This window comes from Synchiropus splendidus, chromosome 1, assembly GCF_027744825.2.
Source record: "Synchiropus splendidus isolate RoL2022-P1 chromosome 1, RoL_Sspl_1.0, whole genome shotgun sequence".
In the NCBI taxonomy this organism is placed as follows: Eukaryota; Metazoa; Chordata; class Actinopteri; order Syngnathiformes; family Callionymidae; genus Synchiropus; species Synchiropus splendidus.
The window spans coordinates 32,827,512-32,848,751 of record NC_071334.1 but is presented as its reverse complement, the minus strand read 5'-3'; the positions used below and the strand labels follow the sequence as shown (position 1 = coordinate 32,848,751).

At 41.6% G+C, this 21,240-nt stretch overlaps 2 protein-coding genes across 2 annotated transcripts; one reads left to right on the top strand and one right to left on the bottom strand.

Annotated features, from left to right (window-relative positions):
- Positions 1 to 10: 10 nt before the first annotated feature.
- On the bottom strand, positions 11 to 2,123 carry gtf2a2 (general transcription factor IIA, 2). Its single transcript, XM_053853917.1, has 4 exons — positions 1,956 to 2,123; positions 1,371 to 1,475; positions 805 to 931; positions 11 to 223 (listed from the first exon to the last, which is right to left on the bottom strand). The coding sequence occupies exons 1-4, from the start codon at positions 2,025 to 2,027 to the stop codon at positions 198 to 200; spliced, it is 330 nt and encodes a 109-aa protein (XP_053709892.1). The 5' UTR covers positions 2,028 to 2,123; the 3' UTR covers positions 11 to 197.
- Positions 2,124 to 17,361: 15,238 nt separating this feature from the next.
- LOC128746547 (forkhead box protein B1-like) lies at positions 17,362 to 19,639 on the top strand. Its single transcript, XM_053843671.1, has one exon. It carries the CDS (start codon positions 17,522 to 17,524, stop codon positions 18,464 to 18,466), a length of 945 nt encoding a protein of 314 aa, XP_053699646.1. The 5' UTR covers positions 17,362 to 17,521; the 3' UTR covers positions 18,467 to 19,639.
- Positions 19,640 to 21,240: the final 1,601 nt, after the last annotated feature.

The window sequence follows — 21,240 nt, the reverse complement described above, 5'->3', positions numbered from 1 at the left end:
ATATATATTGTGTTACAAGAACATACCCAGAAACCCTTTTAAAATTCATATTTTTCGATAAAGTTTTATTAAACATGAAGCAGCTCATTAATTACAGCAAAACAATTGCGTTAAAAAAAGAAAATCAATAAAAGCTGCAGGCACAGTAACTCTGCGGTAATAAATTATATGTACAGTCCAGGTTGTCTCCAGAGGTTTCACTCCCCAGCATTAGAACCTGTATCTGCAGAGGAAAAACAGACATTTGTTAGTGATATACTGCACCATTATTGACGGAAGACATCAGGGTTTCTGCCACATATTAACTAGTGGCTTAAATGAGAACTGCCACGGCACCATAACAATGGTCTCTTTTTACAGATGAAATGTGATCAAACATTAAAACAAGGTGGAAATATTGAAACAAATGGATGACACACAACAGATCATGGAGATGGATTTGAACATGATGGTTTTTTTTTGTTTTTCCACAGAAGAATCCCCAAAGAAACATCACAGTGACTGATGTCCGTTGCTAGTGTGTGTGTGTGTGTGTGTTAATCTTGAATGCTTGAATGGGCCAATGTATGACAAGACACTGATCTTATTAGATTTTGCTTTGTGATGACATTTTGGCCAATCCACATTGAGGTTTGAGGGTGAGATTTGTTTTGTTAAGGGTGAGAGGCTCAGAAAGATAGACATACAAGTGACTGCGTGTGTGGTTTCAAAAAACAAACAAACAAAAAAAAAAAAAACGGCAGAAACTCTAGATATAGATTAAACAATCACAAATCATCTGATATGAAGAAGAAAATAACTCACTCTTTCCATCACAGGCAACGATTTTGACCTTATCAACCTTCACAAGGTCAGTTACTTCCCGGAACTCCACATCATTGAGGACAAACGTCCACACATTGTCACAGAACCTGTACGTGTTCAGGGAGCCCTGTAAGAAAGACAGATATTCTTGAATATCATGTGACATCAATAACATGACTATGGCAAGTGGTCACAGCGGCAGTTGTTGGAGTGGGTCCTCAGCCTCCGTTTCTAGGACACGTTTGACATCCACATCACTTGAGGCTGTTTTGACTTGAGATTTTCTCAGTAAATATGAATCGTGTGTGCAAACAAGTGCTCAGTCACTAAAGAGCAGCGCACTGCGGAGCTGAGGAGGACAGCGTTTCATTTTATTACAGTATTTCCTTGTCAATAGTGAAATTCTTAATAATGCAAAATGTTCAGCCATGTCAATGTGCCTTTATGTCTGCAATTGTGACCATACGACAAAATCCACCTCATGGCATATGAACAGAACCCTGTGTCAAGTCAATGATCTTTACTGTGATCACTGTACTTGTGTTTTTTGTCCAAGTTTCACTCACCCTGAAGTTAACCCTGTTGCGGACTCGGTTGGCCAAGGCAGTGTTAATGGCTTTGTCGAACTGCAGGAGGACTTGAAGAGCCAGCTGAGGAGTGATCTGCTGACTCTGAGCACACAACATCCAAAATTAGGACGCAGCCAAATACATCTTTGCATACGAATCCCGGACTAAAGCAGGACTCGTATTTTTTGAAAAGATACTGTAGCACTGAGCACGTTACTCATTTCTGTCTTAATTGCGGAAAGTATTTAAAGAGTTATTCGTGCATGAAATATACTTGCATTTCATACGTTTGGATTTTGTTTACGTGCATTGATTCTACTGCATGCGCGTAAAAAGTTAAAGGATGTAGATAATAAAAAGGGCGCAATTTTAGGATGTATTGAAAGAAAACAAGCCGAATCCGAATAGAACAGAACTGAAATGATGAATAAAACAGTCACAATCAAAGAGCCACTTCTGATACGAACTGTTTAAGCGCCTGTGCTCAATGTGCATCGTTTCTATTAGGATTGGTTAGCCGGCAGAAGCTAACACGACAAAACTGCAGCCACACTTTAGCGGAGCAAAAGCATAAATCCGCACCTGGATGAGCTCATCGAGACTTTCCTGTAGACTGTTTCCAAGCGTGGTGTTTCTGTACAGCTGGTACGCCATCGCGTTAAGTAAAGAATCAGTTAACTCCCGCTGATTCCCACACACTCAACTGCTACCCCCAAAGCGAAGCAGCGAGCTAACCCGGATCTCTTCTTCTGTCGCTGACGACGGTCCGTTGGAGGGTAACTTGGCACACTGCTGCCATCAACTGGTAGGTCAGCATCGCAATATATATATTTTTTTGTTCTCATAGTATTTTTAATGTACACATCTGGCTTTAACCTTTCACTTTTCACACGTCGTCAAGTTTTGGTTTTGCGCAATTTGAACGCGTTCAAAGATGCATCTGAGAGGGAATAATCTTGCATATTATTTTTAAAAACGTGTTTATTTATAATTTAAACACATACAGTTAGATTTCAAACATTTTTTAAATGTCATTGTCATGCGATACAAACACAGATACAAAACCACAATAATTCCTACCGAAATAATAATAATAATAATAATAATAATAATAATAATAATAATAATAATAATCACTGAAAAAAACGCAAATGAGGACCTTGATATGGGTCGAAATTATTCATTTTTATTTGATTGTTCCAACGTCACAATTAAGGTTTGGAATATAATTTAATAAAACAAAAACTTTACAGCATTTTAACATCGCTTGTCCTCGAGGGGAGATAGAAAATCGAACATGCCGATGTAAGAGCAGTGTAGTTCATCTAATGGCCGCCAGATGACAGCAAAACAAAACACATCACTGGATGATATCGCTGGTGAGAGAGGCGCCGGATCACATCGAGACATGACGTTGACTGGCAGTGACAACTAATTATTGAGTGTGTTTCATATTATACTCCTGCTTCAAAGGATAAAAAGACTGTAAATGAGTGGATTAAACTTAAATGAAGCTGCTCTCTGATCCACCCGACCAACATCAACTTAGCCCATGTGAGTGTCTCCATGTCTGTCACAGTCTTTTGACAAGTTTGGCTACACAAACTAGGGATGCATAATGAATTACAGCGGGAACCACAGGGCAATATATTGCATGCTAACAGAGCATTTAAAGCATAATTCATATACGTCACTACAATACGTTACCAGTTTTTATGATAGAATATGAAATTCCAGTTAGTTTACAGGATATTGGGACACGTTCATTCATGCTCCAAAATCGTGATTTTGTTTATGTAGCTATGTAGAACAGTACGAATGAACCAGCCATGTCAGTGTGAAACAACAAATTCTTGTTAGGTCCAGAGGTTTGGCGCCTCAAGCATCTGTAACTGTTATATAGTATATATATTCCTATTTAAAACAACACAGAAAAGTCAGATATTGGACCTTTATGGTAGTTAACAAACAATCCAGAGGAATGCCCATATTAACTTTCCTAAACGTGTCAAACACTTTTTAAATCCATTTTCCATAACGATGAGATGCTCAGTGCACATGGTTACACACGACACCAGCAACCTCCTCTTGGAGCACTTTATAGAGACACATCAATCACTCGGACGCCGACGTCTCCGTCTTCCCTCAGTTAAATGATCTGAGTTCCATTCTGTCTTGAAGGCTCCATCTCCTCTGTCATTGTTCCCGACCAAAATTTCATCTGTAAAATATATGCTTACTTGGTATGTTTAAGTCTGGAATGGAATAATGGGATTTCATTACATTTAAATTGTGAAAATTACTTTGACATATGAGTAGTTTAGAAAGGAGGTCGACTGAAAAAAAAATGAAAGAGATTTATTTCCTCTCTCTCTTTAAAGTCTCTTTAAATAAATGAAAAAAACAAGTCAGATTCAGTGCTCCTGGCATCTGGTGGCAGACCTTTTCTAAATGTGAGGACACGAGGACAAGTGTGCTCGCTGATGACCGTAACAGTGAGAAAGCTCTTCAGCATTGAGGAAGGGGTCCAAGGCCAAGTCGGGGTGAGTGATTCTCCACTCTGTGACAGGAGCCCACAAAAGGTTTCCTGGTGTGGTGAGTGACTAAGCAAAGATGTTTGGATTTCCCCTGGAATACTTCAGTGTGTGCTCATTTGTTGTAGCAGGACTGTTCTGGGACTTGTCTGGTGACACTGTTTCATCAACCCTGCAATACTGTTTCATGATGCCTCATCTGCCCAACAATACCAGAGACAGGGATGTCAACTTAAGGAGGTTAACACAGGCTATCATGAATGTATCTACTGATATATATGTGCATCTATATGAAGCAGATACCTCCTTGTCTAACATGTCTGGCCTGCACCATCATAAAAGAGAGCCACAGAGCCCTCGATTCCCTCACTCCCTGAACACATCAGACATGTAATGTGGGCACGCTGTCCCACTAAAGTGTCGGGGTCTGACCCCTCTTGACTCGACACACATCTTGTTAAATCCCACTTTGTTTGCGTCGCTCGTCCACTGACAGTTAAAGAAGTGATGAATGGCCATTATTATGGAAAGAAGGTTACTTTTATACAACGGCTCGCGGCGCAAAGGAGGGGCGACGGCGTCCCCTCCATCACTGTCAGAGAAACTAATGATAAGATATCATAAGACACAGGACGGCCATGTTAAGATGAAGTGGCCTCCCGTCCGTCTGTGCTCAGCATTCATCTTGATTCTGCATCGTCCTGCGCTTATTTTGCTTCTCTAGATCACAGTGCTCAGAGAGGATGGAGACGCATGAGAGGGAGGTGATGCTCATACATTTCAAATGAATGAAACAAAAAGCATTTGAAACTTTTTTAGTTGCAATGGTGGAGGGTTTTTCTGGGTGAAATTGTGGATGCTGGATTGAAGGGTGACTGTTGTTTCTCGACTGGAATATCCGGCATTTACATTTAGCCGACTGACTCAGTTATCTTAACAGTGGAATAGCTTTCTTAAACCTGCAGAAAGTTTGATTTGGCTGTCAGTTCTATCATTTTTATTACTGCCAAGTTTATGTGAAACCTTCTGTTTTACCACTACACAGCCCCAAACAAATAAGAACCCTGAACTTCTATCTTGACGTATTAAGATTGTTACAGCAAGATGCAGTCCCCCTTCATGTCTCCCGAAGGGGCTGCCAGCACCAGATAACGTTCTTGTTTTGTTTTTCAGTTTTGTTTGCCTTGCGGTGGTAGATGAGGTTTCATGACACGTTATTGAAGGGCTGGTGCTGTTTCGTGAAATCCTGATTTTCAGAGGCCACTACTGTCCGCTGTAAAATGTTTGGACTAGAATAACTAATTCAGTCGCACCTCACATCATTGCTACACCAATGACGCCATCTAGTGGCCTCTGAAAATTAGCACATTGTTTCGTCAACCCTGCAATACTGTTTCATGATACCTCTTACTTTACACATTAATAGACATTAATACTCCCTGTGAATATTCAAATGCAGAACAAAACTTTAATATTGTAATTTCAGGACTATTGTGAGCATCAGAACTTTAGCTGCACCCACGAAATTTTAGGCGGAAAATCGATCTTGTCCATACATAAGGTCTATAAGCTGCAGGTGCAGTGGTGCAGTCTGCAGCATAGAAAGTTTAGTGGTGCTTAAAAATGCATGAGGACCACTTAAACTAGTTTTGAAAACAGGGTCCAGCATTGAGACTGACTCATGAAACAAACTGGGCAATGTTCTGAACTTGAATCATGAACTCCTCACATCTTCTATTCACATTAAAGCGCCCAAAATGCTCTGTTTTTGTACGCAGGTCAAAAGTTCCCAACACCACAGCCGGTCTCAGCTGCTTCTTCTCGTCTCCAGTCCTCCAGAAGATTGACTCTGTTGGCGGAGCTGAGGACACACGGACGAAAAATAGTGCATTTTGTGCCTTTTAAGGTCAATTGAACACATGTGATTTCATCGGTTTGATGTGATGACGCTTAATATTTTGGGCACATGACGCTCTTTAGCCTGTAAAAATCCAATATTAGCCACACCATTGTACAAAGGTTCAGCACAGAGAAAAAAGTAACAGTTTATAGTCCAGAAATGTTCTTTCCACGACACCTCTTTGAGGGAACAGTAAACAAGATGTCTGCTGTAAAATTGATGGCGCTAACAGTTTCATGCTGTTCATTTTAAAAGATGTAAACAAACCAAGAGATGAAGATGGATCTTTGTTCATCTCTCAAACATAAATCAGCTGTATTTGGAGTGTCAACTTTGCAGAGCCAGAAACCCTGGCATACGATGTGTTTCAGTGTTAGATATCCCGGTTCCTCCTTTGTGAGTCAAGAGGTCGGTGACAATAGCGTAGCCAGACATGACTTCAAAAGTGCATTTCAGGGGCCAATTGAGCTAAAATTCAAATATCCAGCAAGGCAGCAAATGTTCTAGCTAATCTGGAACGCATGCCTTACACAAAGCATTGTATCATCCTAAACAACAGCTCAACACCTTGTCTCTGGGACGACTAGTTTTCCAATAACTGTCTGTCATATCAGAGTGTAGAGATTTTGTTAAAGTTTGACAAAATGTTCTCTTTTCATGCACTGACTTTGAAATTACTTGCATTTCCTGTATATACACATTATTATTCAGCTATTTGTTGAGTTTATCCAATGCCTTAATTTTCAGTCTTTTAAAATTCCCTTCATAGCTCAGATGTATCACTGTCTTTTGCATCAACAAAAACTGTGTTGACTCATTTCAAAACGCTCTCTCGCACGGAGTTTCACGCATCATAAAAGACACTCCCTGTTTGAGAAGGATCATGACTTAATTACCTCCAGCTACTGAGGATCAAATTTAGCAACTTTGAAACGGTGCTCTAATCCTGTCGTAATTGATTTCTTATTTAACTTCAGACTTTTATTTGCCAAACAGCAGGAACGGCAAATGGCTTTCGAGGCAAATATGTGCAGAGATGAAGTATGGGGGAAAGATATATTGTGTTGTGGCAGGTATTTGTGCCTCTGACCAACTGTAGTTTCCTCTGAGATATTTCATCGGATTGATTCTTACTTCAATTCCAACTTGCCAAATAAAAACTAAGTAGTTCAAAATAAAATTATTAATTATTTTAAAAGGTGTTGGTCAAATAAACAGAAACAAGTTTAAAAACGACTGAAATCAATTGAGGAATGAGGTTGAGCCCCAAAGAAGACGAGTACAAAGGTCACCACGGCTTCTGTCCCGACCCTTTCTGGTTACAGGCGTGTATAGGAAACCGTCCTTGATATATATATATATATATATATATATATATATATATATATATATATATATATATATATATATATAGTGCTCTTTTCCCCACAACCTCTCTCTTTTGTTTTCAGTAACGTAGAAAATACGGCTTCAATTTTTGAGAATCAAAAGCAATATGAATACAGCAGTATTTTTGCTTTCAAAAATAAGGAAATGAGGCAGATACAAATGAACAATTTAGAGAAGAAACTAGCAAAACAACACAACAACAAAGTGTCCTGAGTGTCTGTCAGTTTCTGTGGCTCTGTGCAACCCATTCTCAATCCAGGGTGTACTACACCATCAGTGTTGAGAAAGAAGAGTTTTTTGTCATAGGCAGCGATTCATATGATGCATTGCTCTCCTCCCTGAAAGTCACCGTGACTGAAACACACATCACTTGGGTAGACCAGCAGAGGTCTACAAAAGCACAGCTTTAGGCATTGAATAGGGACGTCCAATTGAATACATGCAAAGAAATGTGAAGAATCTATAGAAAAACATGTTTGTCATCCTGGTTATAGACAGCAACGGATGATTCTAACAGCAGCCAAGTGGCTTCCTTATGTAAAGACCATCATTTCCTTTGTCCTGCTCTGTGTTTTGTCTTTATTATTGCATAACCGAGGAGTAAATACAAGAGATCCATCCTCTCTAATGACTTCCTGGTTGGTCTTCCCTCCCTCGACAAGCCGCTCCGGGCTGACGGATGCGACGAGGGCCAGTGAGTCCTGCACCAGTGCCAAGGGGGGACGGCGTAATGTGACAAAACAACAAGAAGAAAGCAGAAGAGATCATAGGAGAGCAGAACAAGTATCGCTGTCTGTGTGGGAAACATTAGGAAAGTAATGTGTTATTACTTTGCAAGCTGCCAGGCTTCCTCTGGGCTCACCAGATAATAGAGCAGGGCTTTACAAGGCGCCTACGAGCAAACGCATGAGGGCCCTTGACGTGGCAGCACTATCAGCCCAAACTTCGCCCACCGCTCCTTGGACAAAAATTGACATTGTCTGGAGAGCAAAGCAATCACCGTCCCAGATATTACCGAGCATTTACGCCTGAGCCCAGCCCAGCCCTGAGGATCTTGACCTTAAATAAGGCCGTTATTTCATTTCTCTTTACAGACAAGTCAGTCAGGGACCCGGTGGGGATTTCCTGCAGGTTTTGTGTGGGTTTAATTCGCTGATGTGCCCATCTATTTCCTCCAAATGCCGCTCGCCAGCAGGGAGAAAAACAAGTCTCTGACGTGTCTTCAATTGGGAAATCACAGCTCTTGTTTTTCAGATCAAACACTCTGGAGATCCTGCACAAAGCTGCACACTAGATCTATCTCACAAGCTTCATGAAATGGAAAGGCCTTCATGGTTTCACCAAACCTAAGCCTCCGTAGACAGAGTTCTTTTTTTGTAAAGTGTAACTTTAAAACAAAGTATCATAAGGAAGAAACAGCGACCATATCGGCAACACCTTTTTTATTCTGCGAAACAAAGCAGTGGCCCTGGTCTCCTAACTCTGTCTCGTTGCCAGATCTTTGCCAGTACTGTTCCGTTTTCATAACTGAGTCCTTCTATTGAGTTGTCTTTCTCCACACTGGGAAAGACACAAGGTCTGGATGTTGTAATTATGACTCAAGATTTGGTCCGGCAGACAGCTGCATCCCAAGTAAAGGAACTTAATCGATTTTTGTACCCACACATATGTTGAAGCATTAGGATTTTACTACCGTGAATTCTGTTCGATAAAGCACAACGTAATATTAGCTGCACCCACTACATTTAAGAAGGTAAATAGATCTTGTTCATACATAAGCCGCACCAGTCTATAAGCCGCGGGTGCAGTGGTGCTGTCTGCACTGTAGAAAGGTCAGTGGTGCACCCGTCTCACAAATGCATGAGGATCACTTCTGAGCTAGTTTTGAAAACAGGGCCCAGTGTTGAGGATTTTAAAGTGCTTGTAATGGAATTTTTCTCACTCAGATTACACTCCCTGGCTAATGCAGTTCATAGCTCAATATAGCCTATGTCTAGCAGTTTAGCTCGAAAGCAATGGCTTCTGCTACGTCACGGAATAAAAAGTGATCTTTGAAAATGTCATTTTAATCTAATCCAGTCTTGGCTTTCCAATGTGCTGGTAATGACGGCTGCTCTGGGACGGTGATGGCGTTGAACCATCGCTTCGATGTGCTGATACTGCATCTCTTTAGTTCAACTAGTTGATCATTTAGCATGGCCGTTGCGAGAGGTACTGGTTTGGACTATTTTTTCTTGGTCTTGCTCATGATCTGGACCCACCAATGCACCTCAGGTTTGTTTAGTCAATAGATGACAGTTTTATAAAAGTCACGAGTTCTAAAGGGGAGCGAAATGACACTTCATCATTCCCTTTTCATTGCTTTCTAATAGTTCACCATGGGTCAAGTTGACCTCTGCACTCCTCCTGACCTTCTGACCGCACCCTCTCCATGGACTGCGCATAAAGGGACTGGCAGTTTACTTTGTTTTGGAGGGGCCTGATGTTTCCTCCGGGGTCGCTGAGGATCGTTGCGGTAGCAGCATCATTCCAGCCATTAAAAGCGGCGGACTCGGCCTCATTTCCTTCTCCATCCTCCTCCTGGGAGAAGGACGAGCAGTTTAAGTGATTCCTCTCTGAGCGCCCCCATAAGTGCGGCAAATATCCCCGTTAAAGCCTTTGAATTGTAAAACACGACAGTCTGATGCACTTTTTTTTTCCCTCTGACGCGTCTTTTTAAAAAGCTCAGCGATCACCGCCCGCCATCCGAGGAGATGGGCTAATTAAATTGGTACTTTTTACAAGTCTGACTCAATAAATCTGAATAAATTAACAAGGCATTACTAAGGCTGCTACATTAAATTTGCATAGTGCATTTAATGAATATGCAAGCGCCAGTGGAAAGGTCTGCCACTGTGAACCCCGGCGAATTAGCATAACTACTTCCAGCATGTTTCTTAAATAATGCTCTCATTTGCACATCACTGCGTTGGCTAATTCTGGCTCCAGCAAGGGCGGCCTTGTAATTAAAGAATCCCACTTTAATGTTTAATGAAGTTTATGTGACATCAATCCTGACAGTAATGAGGCAGACATGGAAACAAAAAGGCAGCTAATAATTAAATTCACAAGCCAGTTTGAGGGATAATAACTCCAGAGGAGGTGGCACTGACGACGCCGCCACCGTCCAGATGCCAAACAGCTTTTCGTCGGAAGGAGAGTCGGAGACTCTTGTAATGTTGTAATGAGGCCCAAGATTGCCGTTCATTATAATGACCCCTCAAACAACAACAGTCTGGGGCTGCTGGTCTTCAGCAGTGCTGTGACATTAGAGGCAAGAAAGAGCGACTGTGAAGCGCAGGAGGGTTTGAAGGAGCGCTTGTGCGGCAGTCCTATGACTAGTAGTGTGCAGAATTACACTCCTCTGAAGCAAAGTTATTCTGCACCATTGTGGTGACACCATTTCCAACATTCTTTATTAACTATTTCTGGTGGACATGTGCATGTGGAGAACATGTCGGACACATCTGGCACGTAACAAGTGTGGGTGTGTAGGCTGATGTATTGTGCAGACGTGACTGTTGTCTGAGATTTTTCACCTCACATGTTATCAATGTCTTACATGACACAGTGTCCTTATATTCAGAGTGTCTGCTGTAAAATGTTCGGTAGTGATGGTTCAATGGAGTATCATGAAACAGTATTGCAGGGATGATGAAACAGTGTCATAATTTTTAGAGGCCACTAGATGGTGCTCTTGGTTTAGAAATGATGTGAGATTTCATTGAATTGAGTTGTTCAAGTCCAAATACAGTGGTGCCTCAGTTTTCGAACGTCGCGGACTTCGAACAAGCAAAAATTTAGAGATTCTTTGCTTCTGATTTCAAACGAAAATCCAGAACTTGAAAAAAGCTGGAAAAAACATAACGTGCGCGGACCGATCAGCCACCCACGACGACCCCTTGTTATTGACGACGCTTTGTTATTGTGTATAACGCAGCCTCTGTATACAGACGTGTCCCGTTAGCTTCATTTACTGACTGTTTTTTCTTCATATTGAGGTGTAAAACCTTTCCTGTCTCCGCACTGGACCGTGGTAGAGTGTCACAGGGGAGGTGCTCGCTCTCCACACCTCCGAGGCTGGAGCGCTCACTCCAGGGTTTGATGTCCTGTTGTGGGCTGGAGCTGGGACAGGGATGAGGCGAGTCTGGGACAGAGCGTGACTTGGTTTATGACTTTGTCACAGCCAAACTGCACAGAAGCACACATTCAGAGCTGGACACGCACCGGGCACCTCTTCACTTCTGGAGAGACGTCACTCACTCAGCAACCCCTCCCACATGCAGCGGTCACACACATAGAGGAACAGCGCACCTGCAGCAGACACTCTACATTCACTCTTACAAAAGACTATTTTAAGGCTTGGAACGCATTATTTCTTTTTCCATTCATTGTGATGGGAAAAATCAATTCAGATTTCCAACAAATCGCTTCTGGAACGTATTGTGGTCGAGAACTGAGGCACCACTGTACTTTACAGCAGACTGTGCCACCTGGTGGCCTCTGAAAATCTGTACACTGTTTCATGAAGCCTATTCTGACTTACCAGCTCAATGAGGGAAGTTAGGGTTAGCACCGTGTGTGGCGGTTAGTGGAGCCATCTGACCTCCATTAGAGGCCATTTTCGAAGTAGACCGCATCTATCTTTCATGGTCAGCTGCATCAGTGTTTCGGTGGATTGTTTTTGTTTGTTTTCTTCACCTGACAGTGGTCTGCAGGAGAACATGAACTCCACATCGACTACTTATTTTAGGGTTAGCTAATCCTCAGTTTTGCGGGAGGTGCATATTCAATAGAGATCAGCCCCTGGACCTCCCTCTGTCCTGGAAGTCACAACCTGGACTCCTTTCTCAGGAGAGATTTTTTCTGATTAACCAAAGTTTGGGTGGATTGCCACAGTACAGGAGTAAGATTTATAGCTCCAGATATTATGAAGTCTGGAGTTGCCATGTTAATTTGAGCAGTAATGAGTGTTGCTTCCTGCCTATTCACCACCAGCCCTCTGCCACTCCACCGTCCCTCTGTCTGTTCTCATTACACACTTGTGAAACATCCTCATCGCTCCAGTATTTAATTGAGCTGCAGAAATGCAACATCAGGAGGACGCAGGGATAAATAAGCCGCGCTCCCATTGGTCCCACTGAGTGGCTACGTATGTTCCATAAATCCCAGTCAGGGGAAATTTAATTGAGTTGTATCACGCTGAATTACCTTGCCTCTAAATGGCACCCGGGTCGGGGCAACTGGAGTAATGAGGTCTCGGACGAAATGGTTCCAAGTGTGATCCAGAGCGACGGCGGGTATCACAACTTGACTGGTTGTGTTTAAGAAGAAGATAATGAGCACGGAGAGCTTTGAGGAATTTGGCTCCTGAGTGGTTGAGAAGCAAAAGAGTGAGAGCGATGGTTGCACTCTGACAGGTGGAACATTCTTCCCGTGGCTGAAGCCAACTATGCCGAGATACATATTATTAGAATTTGCCACAGTGAGTGGAAACAACGTACTTTGGTTTATACATTTAAAAGTGTTTGGTTAAAAACTACAGAATTGTGAGCGAGCATGTTCATACTTGTGACTGGTAGTTTGTGTTGCAACCAACAAGTCAGCGCTTGAGATCTGTGCTTAAAAACTGAATCCATCTTTTCCATCCATAATTGTAGGGTTGTTTTTTGTCACCTTTTCAACGCAAACTATAGTTGTTGCCTATATAGTTGATATGAAAATCCAGATTTACTACTAAAGCACATTGGGATTTTCAGCTTGACTTTGAAACTTAAGTTTGGCCGTGGTGGTCCCAGCTCCTGCTGGTGATGTCACTGCCTGGTGATGTAATAATCTCTGCCTCTCCAGCTCCTCTCACCCGCCATCATCGCCTGGCTAATGAAGAGCTCCCCCAAAGACCGCTGCTCGTTTACTCATCAGCTTCCAATTTGCTTAATCAGCGGTTTAATTGAAGTAATCAGCGGCTGAACGTGGAGACACTCGAGCGTGCGAGCGGCAGGGAGGGCCGTGGTGCAATAAGCCAAACTCGGAGGTTGACTCTAAGCTGCCTTATCGATGTGAGTGGCAGGACGTTGATCCAGGATTCTGTGTTTATAAACCGGATAAACTAATGTGTATACTTGGATATGATGAACTGAAAGACAACACTGTGTTTAGGATCCATTATCTTACAAACTGTTTGTCTTTTTCTTGCTCCTCCACAAGTGAATAAATGTGAATTTCTGAGCGATGTCAGAGTCCACCAGAGGTCAATCACACGCTGCTTGAGACTCGCAGGGTTACCAGTGTGTACTTAACCTGTGACCCCTCCACTCGCCCTGCATGGCACAAACACGGAGGCGGTAGGATGTTTGTGTTTGACAATCTTAAAGTCTTTGGCCAGAAAACTCCACGCAGAACCCTTCATTGAACGTATTGTTTTTAGGAGTGTGTTGAGCAGAAGGTGATTATTTTCTTTGAAGATCCCACTTGCCGGGATAAACTTCTTGATTTAGTTTTAATGGAGTCCTAGAGTAAAGTCGTTTGTTCAAGACACTCAAGCTGGTTAGCGAAGGGCAAATTAACAATGTATAACGCCCAATTAAAACTCCAACCACAGAAACAAATGCGTGAGACTTATGGGGGTCCAGTTAATTAAAACGAAAACAATATTGGATGTAAAACTCTGCGTGCTGCTAACCTGGAAAAGTTCTCTTTAATAAAAGTGAGTGACACAAATGGAGGACAAAGTGTTGCAGCTTTGTTTGACTTCAGGGTTAGGGTGGTCCAACTGTGACTGACGTCAACACGATTGAAGAATGTATCTATCATGTGCTTCAACAAGTTTGATTTGAGTTGGTTTTTCTGAAAATCAGTCTTGTTATGAAGAATAATGAGATCTATTTCAATCATGAAATTGATCAATAACATCCACAAAACTTTTAGTTCTCGATCAGAACTTGGCAAAGTGCGGCCCGGGGGCCATATGCAGCCTGATGCCTGTATTTTCATGGCCCGTTTGACATCAGACTAAAACTATAACTAATATGTCCTAATTTTTTCACCTTTCTTGTTCTTTCTCTTTTAGTCACCACCACCACCACTTCAGCAGTAAATATAGAAACTTCTTGTTTTGAGACTAAATTTTTCTTCTTTTCTTTTTTGTGTTTTTTTTGTTCCTCAAAATACATTGAAGTAACACTGAACCTTTTTTATCTTATCTATCTTATTTAAATTCAAATTAAGTGCATATAAAATGAAATATTTCAATAGGTTTTAAGGCATATTCACACTTCTTAACATCCTTAATTACATTTCATCTTCTCAATATTTTTCCATCATGTTTTGTGGTCATTGCAGTTTTTCTTTTGGCACCGTTGCAGTTTCAAATGTGGCCCTTTAGGAAATGTTCTAGATGATCATTTCCGACATGACTGAAAGTTGTAACATCAATGTGATATTATTACCATTCTAAGTTCTCATCAGCTTAGATCCAAAATATATATTTAAGTTGGGTGAAAAACACACAGTTTCAGTGTCACTTCTGGCATTTTCCAGACCATGCTAGATGCTCTGGCCAAACAACATCAGCGAACCCGCTCCATCGATTCACACTCGAGCAGCATACTGAAGTGTTTGAAGCAGTTTCTCCTTCCAAATAAATCAGCCGCTCTAATGGAGACCACCAGCTCCGACTTCAGGGGGGAGGTGAAGCTGGAGGCAGAGGCAGCATGCTGAGAGCTAACGGCCATGACACATTCGCTGGCACCCATTCATTGATTTCATAATAAGGGCCCGGCCAACCTGCAGTGGCCGTATTGTCATTAATCCGTCACAAATTGGAGCCTCCAAGACTCGCAAGCGCTGCTGGAATATTTAGATTTATAACCAAGACGAAGAAAACACATAGGTTAATGAAGGTGATGTTACCTGGACACATCGTGGATTATATACATGCTGGCAAGAAATACATCAGACTGGTACACTGTGCACATTTATTCAACATATTTCCATCACAACTTGTGACCCGCCTTCTGAAATGAATGAAATCAGTTGAATGCAGACATACAATACAAACCTATGGATATCTGCTGTGAAAGTAAAATAGGACCAACACACCCTTCCGAACTTTGTTGGAAGGAAATGAGACTAAAGTTTTATTTATTAAAGCTCCAGATAGAATAAAAAATAAATAAATAAATTAAATGGTATGTGAAAAGTTAACTAAAAAAGCTAGTTTATTTTTATTTGCATGCACGTGTGCACGTGTGTGAAAAGGTGCACAAGACAGACTGAAATACTAAAAATGCAAAGTAGTTGAAGCCACATAGGTACTTCAGCACGCGTCTCATTATTGTCGGGTACTTGAGCTGTCGACACACACACAGTTATGTTTTTGTGTTTTGTGGGGACCTCTCATTGACATCATGCTTTCCCCAGCCTCTCACCCCAACCATCCAAAACAAATGGCTAACCTTAAACAGGACTCTGTACAAAACTTACACCAAATTATTTTGAAATTTTAATCCTCAAATTGAGGCTTAACCATGTGGGGACCTGCAAAAGGTCGCCATAGGTATGTCTATACGTGTTCACCCACACTACACATTGCTGTTAGCTAAACAGTAACAAGCTTTAAAACATGTGAAGTGAAGGTGTTTTTATCTAGAACATCACAGGTTTTATCATGAAAACCTGTTATGATAAATGAGAAACAGCCAAATCCTAGATCTTAATATCACTCAAACCCCCCAGTGTGAATTCATATTTTAATTAAACAGGATATTCAAAGACAATAAATTGACAAAAAATCTCTATTTATAATGACAGTTATAATAAGACATAATGCTGAATTACTGTTTTCAAAGTCAAATACTAAAGACAAGGCCAATACTAGATACATTACGAAACACAAGTACTTATTCAAATTACAAATAGCGATTCTCTTCTGAAAACAACATACTGTCCTACTCCCGATGAGCGTGTCTCTGCATCCTGAACACTCTCAGTCAGATTACCAGCTCAGAGGTCAAAGGTCAGACGTGTGAAAGTGGCTGTGTGCTGGTGAACCCCCCCCCTCGCCTCCTCCTCTGGGACTTTTATTTAATCCTGCGGCTCCTCCGGGACGCTTTGTCTCCTCTGATCCGCTGACAAGATCCATCTCATCGGGCGATAAAAGAACAGCGAGGTGTCACAGTAACATGATTATGGAGAAAATAATGTCACACACTCGACGACTCTATTATTGAAACAGGTCTGTCCTTAAACACTGGAGCTCTTTTATTGATTAAATGTTCATAAATCAAACAGTTCAGTCATTAATATGCTCACTTAAGCGCACTTCATTTAAAGAATAATATATTACTCAGGAACATTACGTTTTAATAGCACTATTGACTATGTTTTGTAAAAAAAAAATGCATATATATATATATGTATATATATATATATGATGTTGTTATTTTATGATAATTGAGGAGTAAAAACGCCTGAATTTTTATATGCTGTTGTTGTGCCTTTTAATTTTGCATAAACAGATGTATTTAAAGCATCTACAATACAATAATGTATTTAAAGCAACGATAATATTGCCAATTGAAATTGCAGCATTATATGCCTCTAAAAAACAAAAGAGCATATTCAAAAACGTCACAAAATATGTGTATTGATAATAGTTATAGTATAATAGTCGAGTTTCTTATTTTGGTGTCGCAGATTTTTCCTCAATTCCGATCAATCAGGTTAAAACGCCCGGTGAGTCTCCACGTACCTCCAGAGAGGAACGCGGCGTCGCTTCATCACTCCCCTGGAATCACGCCTCTCATCGCGGCTTCACTCGCCTCTATTTGCCGCCGACGATTCAAATAAAGTGGCTCGTGTCGCCTCACCGCGTCCATGTAAATACGCGTGAATGGGAGCACACGGAACCCCCGAGCCCCCTCCTCCTGTCCCTCCTCCTCCTCCCGTGATCATGTGATAGTGGAGAAGATGTGGTCCATTAATGGAGCCCCTCGCCGGGGTTCTTTACTCTGTCAGCCACGTCCAGCTCACAGACATGGAGGCGGAGGAAGTGTCGTAGGACGAGACCGCGGCACCTATCGCGAACACTTCCACGACACGAGACAAGAAGACAGGAGAGCTGAAACTTTCCCCGCCAACTTGATGGCGAAGTTCCTGCGCGTAAAAGACGCATCAACTGGAGAAGTTGTGATCGCGCGTCACTCCGCTTCAGGACGTTGGGAGTCTTCCAGCGAAGTTTTGTGAGAGTGAGAAGAGTCTTGCGCTCGGTCCAGTTCAGCAGGAAGATGCCTCGCCCGGGGAGGAACACATACAGCGACCAAAAGCCTCCGTACTCGTACATCTCTCTGACAGCCATGGCGATCCAGAGCTGCCCGGAGAAGATGCTCCCCCTCAGCGACATCTACAAGTTCATCATGGACCGCTTCCCGTATTACCGGGAGAACACGCAGCGTTGGCAGAACTCCCTGCGCCACAACCTGTCCTTCAATGACTGCTTCATCAAGATCCCGCGCAGGCCGGACCAGCCCGGGAAGGGCAGTTTTTGGGCGCTTCACCCGAGCTGCGGGGACATGTTCGAGAACGGGAGTTTCCTACGGCGCAGGAAGCGCTTCAAAGTGGGCGGCGTGCAGAGCGCGGACCAGCTGGTGTCCAGCAAGCAGCAGGACGCGGCTCACTACCTGCAGCAGCAGGCCAAGTTGCGGCTGAGCGCGCTCCACGCGGCCGCGCACCTGCCGCCCATGACTTCCAGCTACAACCTGAGCTCCGTGTCGCAGCCGTCCGGGTTCAAACACCCGTTTGCCATCGAGAACATCATCGCCAGAGAGTACAAGATGCCGGGCGGGTTGGCGGCGTTCTCCAGCGCTGGTTACCCGCTCCACAATCAGCTGGCCCCGGCTTGGCCGCACGTGTACAGCGCCGGGATGATGGACCCCGCCGCGCCCCTCTCCATGACCGCCGGAGACTACACGCACTACGGCATGCCGCTCAAGTCCCTCTGCCACGGAGCGCAGACTTTACCCGCCATCCCCGTGCCAATCAAACCCACGCCCGCGTCGGTGGCGGGTCTGCCGGGACTCCCGTCACACATCCCGGCCTTTCTGGCGAACTCTCCTCGGTCTTTGAGCCCCACATCCCCACAGACCGCCACCGGCCAGAGCAGCCCCGTCGGTCCCGAGGTGATGCCCTCGTCGGCCTCTTCCACGCTGCACTCTGCGGTGGCGGTGCACTGAACGACTCTCTTTTCCCCCTTTTTATATTTTTAAAAAGAAAGACGGATCAAAATGGGAAAATTCCATCGATTCCAAAGGTTTATCGTTATAAAAAAAAAAAAAAATCAAATATTTCAGCCAATGAAGAAGCTCAGACTGCGGACACTTCAACAGGTTCCAAATTAAAGTTTCTTTTCAAATCGCGACTATTGATTTCTGGCAGACAAGCTGGTTTCCATTTAATAAGAATTCGAGCTCATTTATGAAACAAATTTATCAGTATTTGTCCAATCATTTGGAATTTTGTAGACGGAAAATACACGTTGTCGTTGATTAGAAATGTAAAAAGAAATCACGCGTAGTTAAAAACGAGTCATGGACGCCAGTATAAGAGACGTGTAATTAATAAAATTACTTTGACTTAAAAAAAATACTTAAAAAAAATAGATCCGATGCCTCTCGAAGTTTTTTTTTCTTCTTTTCGGTCACTAACTGTATAAACCATTCAATCAATCAGACAAGAAAATGAACCATTTAAAGACAGGACTATATTTATGTCACTGAATTTCAATAACAGATATATGAGCGCATTTGTTATTTCTCAAAGAGCAACATTCTTTTTTTTTTACAAGTCTCCGTTATCTTGTATATTTGCAAGGGGAAATACAAAAAACAACAGTAAGCCAATCTTTAACAAAACGATCTGTTTGTTGCAGTTTAAACAGCGAACGACCTGTTGAATGTCCAATGACAAAAATGGATCGAATATTGAGATTGGGTTGCGTTGCGCCAACGACTTTTCTCCAAAGCTGTCCGAATCTGAGCCTGACAAATTCCCCCACTTCTTTTGTGTTTGTCGTCTTTTCTCCTGCGCTGAAAGGAAACACTTCAGATTAATGACTTTTTAAGAATTTCTTTTCTCTCCCCCACACTCACTCTTGGCCTCTGATGTCTCGGTTTTTTTTTCAGCAACAGTAAACGATCTTCGACTTGCAGGGTCCAACACAACTGAAATGCGAAATTAGCATTCGAACAACCAAATAAAAAATCTTGTTTTTTTTTTTTTCTTTCTTGATGAGAACAATCGCTGATGTAACACAACTTGAAAGCATATATTTATGTCAGACGGTGTGCACAAAATAGCTGGAGATGTTTTTACCGTGAACACAACCATCGACTATCTCTGATGCACTTTTAAATATGTAGATGTTTTTTTTATTCAGTGTTGATTTTATTTAAAGTTGTCGGTGTATTTGTACTGCTGCATGCTACTGCTGTCTGGAAAAATACAGAAACTATTCTCAAAGTGTTTGGTTTATTTTTATTTCACTAGACAGCAACTCCCAAAGCGAAAATGTAATAATAAAGGATAATATTTTTATTTTGAAGACAAAAATTCACCGCAAAAATATTATTGAATCAGGGACATTCCAATTGAAACTATCCTAATTATGACTAGAATATTGTATCATCTCCTTCATTTGTTTTTGCCATGTGTATTTATTGAAAAAAAAAAGTGGCAAAGACAGATTTAAAAACTTGTAATTAAAATTCCCAACATGTTAAATGGAACCAAAATTGCAAGAGAAAAATATTTGACAGGTGAGTATAAAAGTCAAGCCATCTACATGACTTGTGGTTTTAATACTACAATGAAAAAGTAACGAAAAGAACAGTTAATATGTTCATTATTTTTAGTGCTACATACATATATGTTTCTTTTCATTTTAGCCTTGACCGAATATGTTTTCTGAATTATCATGTTGTTGTTTAAGACTATGAAGGTTAAAATGAATGACAAAAAGTTTGTTTGTTTTTTAAACCTGGTTAACATAATGTTTTTTCTTAACCAAGTTTCATTTGAACATGAAATTAGTATTATTATTGAATATACATATAAAAATCCACATCATAATGTGCTCCATGAGTTATGGATGTAAAAAAGTGGACTTGTAAGTTATGTAAATGCAACACATAGACAGTTGGAATGGCTCTGACCAACATGAGAGCCGATTGTATCTAAGTACATGTCTATAGCATCACAGAAAGAAACAAAAAGACAAAGTGTATAAACAGATTCTGTTCTGTCTCCCGAAAGCGTCTCAAGTTCCCGTCACTTGTACTTCAGCGTGATACGGAGGACATGTTCTCACCTGTGAATGACTTCAGATTTTCTCTTAGTTGTTTGTCAAAATAATGTCTCTGAGGAGTTTTTTTCTGGAGTCAAATCTCTTTTCCCCAGTACACAGTTCACTGCAAGCTATCCTCTGCTCCCGGAAAGCAGATGTGTTTGCTTGTGTAGTGTTTAGTGTCGACATGTATTAAGTTTGACCTGGAAAGACAGAAAAACAATGGAGGAATAATTAAAATGACAAACCCGTGATGAGTACTTCATTTCTATTATGCAACTTTCTTTTCAAAGTTGTGGAGTTTTATATTGTGATTGGAAACTTTAGCAGAGGAAACAACAAATGCAGCAACGTATAATAATGACACACTACACTGGGCAGAAGTTTAGAGCGAGATTTAAAACAAGTGCACAGACATTTTCATTATTAAATGGCATATTGAAAGGGAAATGGATCAAGCTCTACTGTGTCATCCATGACTAAATGCCTGCTTCTATGAAATTGAAATACAAATATCAAAGTAAATGAGTTGGTCCATCCCATTTTTTAACTCTTTTCAGATCAATCATACACATAAAAACATCCAGATGACTTTGAGTCATACACTCTCAATTTGTATTTTGCCTTTCTGCAACACATTTTTACTCAAAATAATCATATCTTGCC